Source organism: Phoenix dactylifera, unplaced genomic scaffold (assembly GCF_009389715.1).
Source record: "Phoenix dactylifera cultivar Barhee BC4 unplaced genomic scaffold, palm_55x_up_171113_PBpolish2nd_filt_p 000311F, whole genome shotgun sequence".
Classification (NCBI taxonomy): domain Eukaryota; kingdom Viridiplantae; phylum Streptophyta; class Magnoliopsida; order Arecales; family Arecaceae; genus Phoenix; species Phoenix dactylifera.
In genome coordinates, this window is record NW_024067782.1 from 323,486 (window position 1) to 337,356 (window position 13,871).

Consider the following 13,871-nt stretch of genomic DNA (forward strand, 5'->3'; position numbering starts at 1 on the left):
TCCTCTAAAAAGTGCATGATCAAAAGTTTTTAAGTTGTCACATTTCAATGTTATGCACAATTTTCTTAAATGTTGCAGTTGGCAATGCCTTGGTGAATAAATCTGTCAAATTTTCACTTGACTGTTTCTGTTTGACGTTAATATCACTTTTCTCCTTGAGTTGATGAGTATAAAAGAATTTAGGTGAAATATGCTTTGTTCTGTCACCTTTAATATTGCCTCATCTAATCTGGGTGATGCAAGCAGCATTATTTTCATACAAAACTGTTGGGCTATCATTGATTGTGGACAGACCATACTTTTTTCAAATATGTTGAATTACTGATCTCAGCCAAACACATTTCCGACTTGTCTCATGGATAACAATAATCTCCGAGTGACTTGAAGAAGTAGTGGATAATGTTTGCTTCACAAATTTTCATGATATAGCAGTTCCTCCATAAGTAAACAGATATCCTATTTGTGATTGACCCCTATGTAGATCAAATAGATAGCCAGCATATCCAATCAACTCTGAATTTGATCCGTTAGGATAAAACAATCCCATATCAATTGTTCTATGGAGGTAACGAAGTATATGATTGACCCCATTCCAATGTCTTTGGGTTGGAGTAAAATTGAATCTTGCCAATAAGTTAACTGCAAAGGCTATATCAGGTCGAGTGCAATTTGCAAGATAAATTAGTACACCAATAGCACTCAAATATAGTATTTTTGGATCAAGAATTTCTTCATCCTCTTTTGGAGGACGAAATGAGTCTTTCTTCACATCAAGTGATCGAACAACCATTGGGATACTCAAAGGATGAGCTTTATCCATATAAAAGTGCTTCAAGACTTTTTCTGTATATGTTGACTGATGAATAAAAATTATATTTAGAAAATGCTCGAGCTTCAAGCCGAAACAAAATTTTGTTTTCCCAATATCTTTTATTCAAACTCATTTTTCAAATAAGTAGTGGTTCTTGTGAGCTCTTCAGGAGTTCCAACAAGATTAAGATAATCAACATAAACTGCAACAATAACAAATCTAGATTCTAACTTCTTAATGAAAATATATAGGCATATAGGATTATTCTCAAATCCCTCTTTCAATAAAGTTTGCTGAGGTGATTATACCATATGCGTCCAGATTGCTTCAACCCATATAAAAATCTTTGAAACTTGATAGGGTACACGCTTCAGACATTTTATATCCTTTAGAAATTTTCATGTATATATCATGATCTAATGATCCATATAAATATGCAGTGACCATATCCATCAACCGCATATCTAATTTTTCTGTAACAACCAAGCTAATCAAGACTTTGAATGTAATTGCATTCATAATGAAGGAATAAGTTTCTTCATAATCAACCCTAGGTTTCTACAGAAAAAATTTCATTACCTTGTGCAACGAGCTATGCTTTATATCACACAATTTTATTATGTTTATTGCGCTTCCGCACAAACACCCACTTATATCCAATAGGAACCCTTAAGTGTTTGGACTACAGGTCCAAAAATTTTCCGTTTTGCTAATGAGCTTAATTTAGCTTCAATAGCTTCTTTTCATTTTGGCCAATCATCTCTATGTCGACATTCTTCGATAATCTTTGACTCACTTTCCACATTACTTTTGGTAATGCCAACATTACTTCTGGTAATGTCAAGAGCCACTTTAAATGAAAATACGTTGTCGACAACGATTTTATTTCTATCCCATATTTCTCTCGTACTTATATAATGTATTGAGATCTCATTATTTTCAGGTACTTGTTCCTCTTCAGGGAATAACTCTTCAGAAGATTTCTCTTCAGGAGGTTCCTCTTCAAGAGGTTGCTTTTCAAGAGTTTGTAGGAGATTTTAGAATGGAAGTTATAGTCTCTTTAGGAGCACCAAATTTTATGGCTTGCTTTGTGGGTATGGCCTCTTCAGGAGCACCAATTTCTTTTTTTTTGTACTTTTCTCTTTTAGATATTTTTATCTTTCGATCCAATTAAGTCTTCCACGCTTTAGGCGTGCCTTAGACTCATTCGCTGCTTAAAATAACAACCTCAAAATGTGGCTTAAACAAATTCCCTGTAAGAGGCTCAAGGTGTCTAATAATAGATGGAAAATCAAAACCAACATATATACCGAGTCTACATTGAGGACCCATCTTAGTGCATTATGGGGGTGTAATTGGAACATATATAGCACAACCAAAAGTGCGAAGATGAACAATATTTGGTGGTTGATCAAATGCAAATTGTGAGAAAGAATATTTATGATAAGCATATGGTCTAACTCGAACTAATGATGTTGCATGTAATATAGCATGTCCCCAAGTAGAAACAAGTAATTTTGATTTCATAAGCAAAGGTCTAGCAATCAACTTAAGTCTTTTGATAAATGATTCAGCTAAACCATTTTGAGTATGTGTATGAGAAACATGATGTTCAATATTAATTCCAATTGACATGCAATAGCTATCAAAAGCTTGAGATGTAAATTTACCCGCATTATCCAACCGGATTGTCTTAATTGGATAATCAGAGAATTGTGCTCTCAATCTGATTATTTGGGCAAGAAGTCTAGCAAATGCAACATTTTTAGTAGAAAGAAGACAAACATGTGACCATGATGCATCAATTAAAACTATGAAATATCTAAATGGTCCACATGATGGACGTATAGGCCCACAAATATCTCCATGAATTCTTTATAAAAATGAATGAGATTTAACAACAACTTTTGAGGGGGACGGCTTAACAATCAGTTTACTTTCAGAACGGGCAGAGCATGAATAATCACTTGGTAAAAGAATCTTCTGGTTCTTTAATAGATGCCCAAATGAATTCTGAATAATTCTCCTCATCATTATAGAACTCGGATGTCCAAGGTGATCATGCCAAATCATAAAGACCTTTGGATCAGTGCACTTCTGGTGCATCACAATATTTGATTCAATCATTCTTATTGGTGTATATTACAGCTTAGATGAGAAAGCAGACAACTTTTCTAAAACGAACTTCTGTCCCGAATTCATTTGTGTAATAATAAGATGCTCTTTGTTGCCTTCATCGGTGGTTTCAATATGATAACTATTACAATGTATATATTTAAAACTCAATAAATTTATTCTAGACTTTGAAGAAAATAAAACATCATCAATATAAAATATTGTGCCCTTTGGCAACATGATATATGTTCTTCCAGAGCCTTCAATTAAATTCGATGGGCTCGATATAGTATTGACATTAGCATTATTTAATTTCAAACATCGAAAATATTTCTTATTTTTAAGAATTCTATGGGTTGTAGTACTGTCTACCAAATAAACATCATCATCATTCGATTCATCAGTAAGATCCATGCCTCTACAAACATGCAAAATATATGTAAAACTTCATTACTTCTTACAAAAAAAAATGCACTAATTAAAATGAATACTTCCATCACTAATCAAATGATCAATTCTACCACTATGATCCTTAAAGAAATCAGAAACATCAAGATGAGTAATATCAAGCCCATCAAATTTTTCGAAATGAGTTAATGGTTCAGCAAAATTTGTTTCAATTCCTTTTTCTTTTTCTTTCAAAGAGGCTTGGTAGAGGTCTGCCAAATGTTTAGTCATACGATAGATATGCAACCAATGTCCATTCATACCACATCTATGAAATGCATCTTCAGTTTTTTTTTTATTTATTCTAAGAGCCTTTGTTCTTATCTGAGTTATTCCACTTCTTGTGGTACGGTGCATCCCACTTATTATTTTTCCTTTTGGTGGTTTTACTTCTGGTGCCACCATGATAATTCTTTCTACTATGTCCTCTCCCACGTCCACGATTCTTATGAAATGATGTATCATTCGTTTTAGGGAATGATATGCCATTTGCTTCAGAAAATGGTGTGGAACTTGTGGGGTGAGACTAATGATTTTTCAATAAAAGCTCATCATTTTGCTCAACCACTAGAAGACCAGATATAAGTTCAGGATACTTCCGCTCTCAATATTGTTGCTGCAGGAGCACATTCAAGGCATAAAAAGTAGTAAATGTCTTCTCTTACATATCCTCATCCGTGACTTTCAAATGTGAGCTGATTTTAAAAAGTGCAGAATTGTATTCACTAACACTCTTGAAATCTTGCAACCTTAAGTTCATCCAAACATAGCGAGCTTTTGGGAGGATTACGCACTTTTGATGCTCAAATATCTCCTTTAAACTATTCCACAAAATGAGGGGATCTTTTACTGTTACATACTTAGTTTTCAATTTCTTATGAAGATGGTGCCGAAGGAAAATCATTGCTTTAGCACAGTTCTGTAGGAACGCTTGATTTCCTTCCTTTATAGTATTTTCAAGGTTCATTGCATCAAGATGGATCTCGACATCAAGGATCCAAGATAAATAATTCTTGTCAGAAATATCAAGAGCAACAAATTCAAATTTGATAAGATTTAACATTCTCTACAAATAAGAATCACAAGAATAAGAATTTGTATCATGTAATATTCATATAAACAATAATATTGTTTTAAACTTTTGCCAAGAATAAAAGCATGATACAAATTGCAAGTGAACAATATAACCATGCTATGTCAATCATGAAAAACATAAATTAGATATTGAGAATACTAATTTGAGAAAGAAGCTTACAAAGATTGGAGAATGACACAAATATATTTCTCTTGTTAAAAAATACCACGTACTTCCACAATTGGTAGAGCTTTCGTGCTGATAATGTGTTGTAAAATAAAAGGTAATTATGTTTTTCTTTCTCTTTTCACTTGTGTATATTTCATTTTCCTCAAGGTACTCTTTTATAGGCCTAGGGTCATAATGAGGAGATAGATAGTCATAATAACAAGACACCCAATGGACAAGAGAAGATAAAAAAGTGAATGAATGTAGACATCCCCAAGGGATAAGAGGTAGAAAAGGCCTAGGAGTTAAAAAGGCGGAAAACCAAGAAGTGGGGAAACCCAAGAGGTAGAAAGCTAAGTAATCATCCACCTAAATAAAGTGGATTCATAACAATATAATATCTACATGGTGCGATCTATCGAGTTACGTCCATGGATAGAGACAATACAAATATTTCATTACAAAAACTGAAAATTAGAGAGTATAAAATTTCGTCACAAACCCTAACCCCCAAATACATGATGCAGTTATCTTCCCATTCAAAACCAACCTCCAATGATTGCATGAGCACCATATTAGAACAGTCATTGTAGACTTTCTTTCTGTTATTTAAACACTGACTTCTGGAGATCTCATGGATTTGGACTTCTCCCAACATTACCAATACGAGCCAAACTTGGGCCAACCTTTTGTGAGCCTGACAAGTAACGGCCCAAAGCAAAACTTGAATCCAAGTAATCTAACTCCAGTGTAACCCGCCAATCCCAGACTGCCACACAGCACAAGTGATAACCAAAATGTTCATCTATAATGAACTGGGGCTTGTGCCATGGTCACACCTCTTTGCTTGGCAAACAAATGTTCTGCCTTCGAGTTTTTGATGGTGCATCTTCAACACTTCTGGACCTAGAGAATTATTGTGCTATTGGGTTTCCCTACCTTTCTATTTTTTTTTTTTTTTTAAAAAAAACAGAGAGAGAGAGAGAGAGGGATTGATCGTAGAAGTACATCTCTCATAAAATTTAATTAGTGGTGGAAGCTTGGATTGGACTTTGAGTTGAATTAAACACGGTCTTGTATAGGAGGCCTGACCACCTAATATGAAGCCAAGGATTTTCTGTGGCTGTTATTTTTCAAACCGCTGTAATTATGCTGAAGTTGGTGATAAAACTTTTGAAGTTAGGGCCTCACGGATACAATTTATTGTTGCTCCTCAAATTTCCTTGGCATTAGGCATTTCTTGTCATCAATTCCTTTAGGGCTATAATGTTTTAAACTCCGAGAAGAGAAACTTACAAAAGCTGTTATATAATAGGAATCTCTTCATTGATTATGCAAAGCATTGTTTTTGAATTACCATTCTATGTGAACATACAGAGCTATTTACCCAAGCAAATGTTCCAATAAGGTTGTTATTTAATAACTGTTGCCCATTATTTCTTGTTATCATCTCTAGTTCCAACTATTAGGCTCGGATAGATAAATAATCAACTAACGACCATTATTTATGTGCTCGCGAACGGTAACAATAATCTTATAAGACTGTAAAATGAGAGAATAATGTTATTGATATGTTAATCAGTCTGGACCAAGCCAAGATAGCTTGAGATATTGTGCTCTAGGAAGCTAAGTTAGGCTGCCAAAACCAACATTTGCCATCTCAAGCTTAAATGCATGTGGTATGAGATGAACATTTGTTTTTTACTTGTTTTTATGAGGCTAAGGTAGACATCAAGCTAACATTCTCCCACCAAACTATGACTATTTGCCTAGTGATTTTATGAACTTGAACTTGGAACAAGACTGCAAGCCTCCAAAAAAAAGGTTGGCTAAGTACTTTTTACAAGAAGTGGCTATGTTTTTAATATTTTTCATGATCATGATGCTGATGCAGATTAGAAGCCCTACAAATTTTCTTATCCCATACAAGATCAAAGTAACGAAGTAAAACTCTTTGGCATAGGAGCCTTCCTAAATTTTGAATTTGAATGATAAATAAGCTTATAAGCATATCATCTCTAGGAGCCTCTATAAATAATCCCTCTCTCCTACCTTCTAGAACGCAATACATAAAAGGTAGTGTGATCAGTCACTCTTCAATTCCTCCATTCCTATGCTTCTAGAGTGACAAGAGGCTCTAAGAGGGTTATGCTATAACGCTAAGAAGGCGGAGTTATGGAGAGGACTATATATATATAGAGAGAGAGAGAGAGCATTTCTTGCTTCTTGTCTTTCCAAAGATTGCTGGTGATAGGTCCAACTTGATCATGATGGGTAATAGATCCATTCTAATTCCACCTCAGCTTGTTTAAGCCCTAAAACCCGTCAAGTAAGTTCAAGGTAGCAGATTTGGAGCACAATTTGGTTGTCGTCCATAGGAGGAAAGCAACGGTAGTCGGACTCGTAGATATGTGACCTTGCATGTAGCTATCCAAAAATGATGCTTGAATGAAAGAAAAAAATAATAATCAAAGAGAATATATGGCTGTTTGATGTTGAATTCATTTACATCTCTTTATTGATTAAACCAACTGAAAAGAGAAAGCGAATGTTATTAGTTCTTCATGTCTTCAATGGTATCTTAATGGAGAAATCATGCTCTCTCTTGGATATGAATTGCTATTGTAAGAACTGGCTGCCTATTTTGGACTAAAGTTGGCAGGCCCAACCAGCTTCTGCCTAAAATTCAAAAAAAAAAAAAAGAAAAGATGGGGGCGTAGCATTGGAATAGAGGATGTGATCGTGATCCTCTATCTTGCGCCTCTGCCGATTGGATAAGGCCATGATAACCATGTGTGAGATATGGGGCTGAAGTCGGCAGCCCCAGCTGACTTCAACCCCATTCCTATTTTGGGAGGAATCGAAACAGAGAATTGTGATTGCGATCCTCTCCGGCTCCTCTGGGGGGGCAATCGGGGCAAAGGTGCCGCAACCCCGCGGCACCCCCCTCCAGCCAATCTGCGGCCGCGGATTTCGCTCGACCACCGCGATTCCTGCGGCGGAGAGCTGTTACGTTGGGGCGATAAAAACCCCCATTTCTTCCTTCTTAGATCACCTCCGAGCTCTCTTCCTCTCCTCCCCTCCTCCCTCTTCTCCCTCTCCTTCCTCTGCTCTTGCCTCCCGAGTGGTCGGCGTGCCGCCCGATCAACCGCCATCACCCCTGCGCCTTCCCTTGTTTTGCAGATTCACTTTCCCTCGGTTCCGAGTGCCGCCGCTGCCGCCGCTTGACTGCCGGATCGAGCAACCAGCTGAGATCTCCCTCCCGCCACCTCCGTCGACCGCTGGTAAGCTCTCTTTTGCCCTTTATTCTATGCCAAATAGCATGCTTTCCTCCCTTTGTTTTGGCCCCAAACCGAGATCACTCGGTTTCCCTTCGACCGAACGACGGCCTTCGCCACCAGGCCGCCCCCTCCCTCTTCCGCTCTAATCTCCCCTGTCCATGGGGAGTTCGGTGAGGAAGAAGGCCCATGTGGGCCGAACTCAACTTGGGCCCGGTTCACTGTGGCCCAACTTGGGCCCAGTTGAAACCCGAACCCAAAATCTGAAATCCGAACCCGAAATCTGAACCCGAAACTCGAACCCGAAATCGGAAATCCGGAATCCGGAACCGAAAACCTGAAACCCGAACCCATTTGGCCAATAAATGAAATTTTGCAGTTATGCCCTTGACAGTATATTATTTCACAAAAGAGGCTTCTGTAATTTATATTTGATCCCTATAAGAAAGATTTATTACATAAAGGTTTTTAAATATATTTGTTTAGTCCCTTTACTCAAGTTTTATTATGGAACAGTACTCTGTAATTAGATATTGGTCCCTGCAATAAATTTTTATTGCATAAATGAACCAATTAGAGGCCAACCTTGGAGGCCCTATTGGGCTGGGTCTATGCGGGCCCATTGGGTCGTGTCAGATGTGGGCCTTACTGGGCCGTGCCTTTATGGGCCAACTGTGGGCCCTGTTGGGCCATGTCCAATAGTATTATTTTTTAGTTTTTGCTTAGCTCTGAAATTAATAAAGAAATTAATTAAATTTAAACAGGTGAACCTGATCTGCCTACCTGAAGTAGGAGTTAAGCAAGAAGAGGTAAGTAACTTAATACTTCAAAGTGTATTTTCTAAAGTGTTTTGCAAAATAATTATTAGTGGACTAAATTTTGAAATATATTTTGTATTTAGTAAAATGGTCAGGCATGTTAAATTTTATTTGAAAATTATGTTATATGTTCTGAAATCCGTAAACTATGACAGGGCAATTTATGAAATCTGTTTTTATATATATGCATTCTTAGCATGGCTATGATTTGTTCTGTTCTGTTCTGGCCTCGCCAATGGGGATTACACGTTGGACCTGTTGACTTGTAATCTATGAGACACTGGTTTCGATATCGCGCCACCGGTGATTAGAATAGTAGATTTGGACATCGGCTACCATCGGTGGGTAAATATAGTGGATTTGGCACTTTGTGCAACACCGGCTACCATCGGTCGATAAAAATAGTGGATTTGGCACTTTGTGCAATCCATACCACTGAATTACGTGGCCGTAGCCTATTATGTTGAGATTATGGTATCATAGTTTTTGTAAAAACGATAATAAGTTTTGAAAAAAGAAAAACATTATTATTTGTGATTTATTTCTAGTCATTATTTTGTATTTTGATATGATATGTTTTGACCCCCACTCTAGGGTATTTATTGCTTACTGGGCTAGTGTAGCTCATTATCCTGTTTTCTCTATTTTTGTAGATCCAGAGGCTTGATCGTACGGAATTGGGGAGTGCGTTAGATTTTTCGATGATTTCTTTAGTTATTGGCATTTTAGTTAGATTACCTTAGACATTTGAATTATGTTGGCATATGCTATTTTGAAATTTTGTAAGATTGCTTCTGAATAATTTAAATATTTATGTCAATTTTAAGTATTTGTATTCGCTTCGATATGATCAGCTGCCTTGCACGCCTGTAGGCAGCGTCTGCCGCGCTCCGGGCTCGGGGCATGACATATTTGGTGATATCAGAGCTCAGGTTGAAGATCACCAGGAACCATAAGTGAAACATAAGTTTTAGGATTCTTAGGATTCGTCCGAACAGTTGAGAGATGGGTAGAAACTAGATAAGGGGATAATATTCATTTGTTTTTGTTAACTATCTCGTATTATTCTGTTTGGATGATTTTATGACATTTATATATTTTCACTGAATCAGAATGCTGCCTCGCCGTGTCCGTAGCCTGAATCAGATGGTTGGGGGCTCTCGAGGAAGAGTCCCTACTAACCAAGCAGGCAAGGCATCGCAAAGCTCAGGGCCCCAGGGTCAATCAACAATGACTCCGGAAACTGTTGCCGGAAATCAAACCCGGATGCTCGAACTGATTGAGGAGGTCGTTGGGTTAGTACGCCAACAGTGGCAACAACCTCAACAACCAGTCCAGCAGGATGTTAGTCCTCCTGAGCAAAGAAGGAGTATAGCAGAATTCAAGAAAATGGCTCCTTCGGCTTTTAAAGGCACCACCAGTCCTCAAGAGGCCGAAGCTTGGATAGACGAAATGGAGAAAGCCTTCAGAGCAATCGAGTGCACTGATGAAGAGAAAGTTAGGTTTGCTGTCTATATACTTTTGGACCGAGCTCATCATTGGTGGAAGTCAGTGGAGCGCACATTAGCACACGAGTATGAGGTAGTTACCGGGCAGAGATTTCATACAGTCTTCTACTCCAAGTATTTCCCCTCTAGTCGCCTGAGGGAGCTAGAGAGGAAATTTTTCAATCTGAATCAAGAAGCTATAACTGTGGATGAGTATGAGGCAGAATTTGACAGGCTATCTCGGTTTGCTCCCACCTTCGTCATGGATGCAGAGTCCCAGATGAGGAGATTTGAAGAAGGATTGAAGCCTCACTTACATCGGGGTTTGGCCGCAGTGCACTCAACAAATTATGATGACCTGGTAGATAGGGCCAAGAATATGGAAATTGTCAGGAAGGAAACACAAGATACAAAAGATAGAATACAAAAGAGGAGGAGCAGAGATGATGATACTCATAGTGGACAGAATTCTAGCAGGATAGTGAAATCTCGTAATAAATCTTGGTAATCAGAAAAGCAGGGATCTTATGGAGAGACTATTCAACCAGACCAATCTAAATGTGAAGCATGTGGAGGTGCCCATAAGACAGAACTCTGTAAACGATTATCTGGCGAATGTTTCAGATGTGGCCAACAGGGTCATAAGATAGCAGAATGCCCTCGCAATCAGCAAATATCACAATCAGTTCAGAGGCCCCAAGCTACAGGGACCCAACAAGTACAAGCTTCTTCTGCCCAGTTCAGTCGGCTCAGCCTTCTTCTCCTAAGCAGCAGACATGGGGGAGACCGCGCAAACAGGGTTGTATTTATGTACTGACTCAGCAGGATGCTCAGGCATCCAACATTGTGGTATCAGGTACACTACCGGTTGCTTCTGTTTATGCTCATATATTGTTTGATTCTGGTGCTACACAGTCCTTTGTGTCATCTACATTTGTGCAAAAATATGACCTACCTTATGTGCCGTTAGAGTATAATTTGCATATTAGCACCCCTACTAGGAATGGGATGATTGGTAATTAGGTCTGCAAGACTTGTCCAGCTCAGATGGTAGGTAGAAACTTGCCTGCTGATTTGATAGTTATAGATATGCATGGCTTTGACATAATTCTCGGTACGATCTGGTTAGTGTCATACTTTGCTACCATTAACTACCATAAAAAGTGGGTAAAATTTCAGATTCCTAGAGACACTGAATTTAGCTTTGTAGGTAGTGGTGCTTATACTTTCCCTCGGGTTGTCTCTGCTATGTAAATTAAACGGCTACTCAGGAAAAAGAGTATAGCATATATTGCCACAGTAGTTGACACCAGACAATCAGATCAAAGATTGGAAGATATCCGAGTAGTGAATGAATCTCTGATGTCTTTCCGGAAGACCTCCCTGCCTTGCCACTAGATAGAGAAATTGAATTTGCAATTGATTTGATTCCAGGCACCACACCAATCTCCAAAACCCTCTATAGAATGGCTCCAGTAGAAATGAAAGAACTAAAGGAGCAGTTGCAAGATCTCCTTGATAAGGGTTTCATCAGACCCAGTGTGTCACCTTGGGGAGCGCCAGTACTGTTTGAAAAGAAGAAGAAAAAAAATCCAGACCTTTTTGCAAGCTAAGGTATGTTAAATTTCGAGGACGAAATTTTTCTAAGGGGGAGAGATGTGAGATATAGGGTTGAAGTTGGCAGCCCCAGCCGACTTCAGCCTCATTCCTATTTTAGGAGGAACTGGAATAGAGGATCGCGATTGCGATCCTCTCCGGCTCCTCCGGGGGGCAATCGGGGCGAAGGTGTTGCGAGCATCCTGCGGCACCCCCCTCCAGCCAATCCACGGTCAATCCGCGGCCGCTGATTTCGCTCGACCGCCGCGATACCCGCGGTGAAGAACCGTTACGTTGGGGTGATAAAAACCCCCATTTCTTCCTCCTTAGATCACCTCTGAGCTCTCACCACAAAAGAAAGGATATCTTCCGGCGCTTCGTTTGGTCTTTACCGATGCTTTTAAGCGTCGGCAGATTTCCTACCCACGCCCCCCAAAGCATGGGTAAGTCGTCGGGCAGGTGGGCGTGGGCTCGGTTTAGGCCGACGCGTCAAAAAAGCGTCGTCGATCTATGCCGACGCTTATAAGCGTCGTTCATCATCGACGTAACCAACGCTTAAAAGCGTCGGCTAACTTGGACCGATGTTGGTTACTGTCGATCTATGCCGATGCTTTTAAGCGTCATTCATCATCGACGTAACCGACGCTTAAAAACGTCGGCGAACTTGGACCGACGTTGGTTACTGTTGGACTAGGCCGATGCTATAAAGCGTCGTTAAAGGCGTGCCAGTTTTCATGCCACTTGCTTTTTCCGATGCTTAAAAGCGTCGGCAATAACATTTTTTTTATTTTTTTTTTCCATAACAGTAATTTTTAATACTCTGTATACATTAAATTCTAACAAAATAAATACACTAAATCACATATATAACAAAATACACGTCACAAATAAGAACTTTGATTACATTCATATTATCATATTTGATTACATTGTACTTCAAAAATATTCTAAAAACATACATCTCAAATTCCTAAGTACACAATCTATGATATGTATCAAGGGTCGACGGCATCATCATCTCTACGAGTAGATGAAGTATCATCAACCTACAAGAAAAAAAAATATTTTAGAAACTAAAAATACGAAAGTTATCACGCTCATACAAGAATACATTATAATTACATAAAATATTCAAATAGATTTAGTTATGTACCGGAGGAGCAAATCTCTGCAAAAAGGATGAAATATGGTCAAGCTGATCGTGCAAAGATTGTATCTTCAACTCTTGGCTTTGCTTCAACTCCGCCATATCAGTCATATGACTCTGCCTCATCTCCTGTATCCTTGTCTCATATGACTGCTTTATCTGTGCCATCTCTGTCTTCAAACTACAAACCTCTACAGTGCTAGTACCTTGTCTGGCATCTTGGGTATATCGGCTCACTGCAGATAGCTGAGTGGGGGTAACTCCGACACCATAACCCCTCACGCGACCATAACATTTTGGGCCCATCAATTCGGCATAGACCTAAGCCTCGACGCGACTGGCCATGTAGGATGATGATGACTCCCCGACACGCTCTAAAATAAGATTTGTAGCTCTTTCCTATATCTCTCTCTCAAAAAAAACAGCCACATTAATATTTTAAAAGAATTAAAATTAATAAAAAATTATGATCAAATAAAAAATGAATACATACGACTATATCTCTCGACTCGTTCCGGACAAAGCTGCCATCTCGGTGAATGTGGGTCATCTTATAAAACTCTACCTCACCAGGCTCCCTTCCATGCTCTACTATCTACACATACAGAAAGTATATTGGCAAACTATATATCATGATACGTGCTATATGTTAGTACAGTTTCAAATAGTTTCAAAAGAACTTACGAATTCATTTCTACGTCTCGCATAACTCTTTGAGCCTGAAGTATGAGGAACTGCTTGAGATGCTCGTGCAGCTCTACCAATATTAGAATATGTCTGCCAAAATAGAAACACATAGTATAATATGATTCAATGTATATATTTGCAATCTATATTAATAATAAAAATAATATAAGATATTGAAACAATATACGTGACCTGTTCTTTTTCAGAAAACCAGTAGTGAACAAGCTCCCTCCACTGCTGAG

General features: G+C 38.6%; 1 protein-coding gene across 1 annotated transcript; it reads left to right on the plus strand.

The window, feature by feature from the left end:
• Nucleotides 1-9,942: 9,942 nt before the first annotated feature.
• On the plus strand, nt 9,943-10,707 carry LOC120105558. The gene has a single exon (XM_039118126.1). The coding sequence runs from the start codon at nt 9,943-9,945 to the stop codon at nt 10,705-10,707; it is 765 nt and encodes a 254-aa protein (XP_038974054.1).
• Nucleotides 10,708-13,871: the final 3,164 nt, after the last annotated feature.

Excerpts from the sequence above, each read along its gene's own strand:
- LOC120105558 (XM_039118126.1), top strand. The coding sequence starts at position 9,943 with ATGACTCCGGAAACTGTTGCCGGAAATCAAACCCGGATGCTCGAACTG.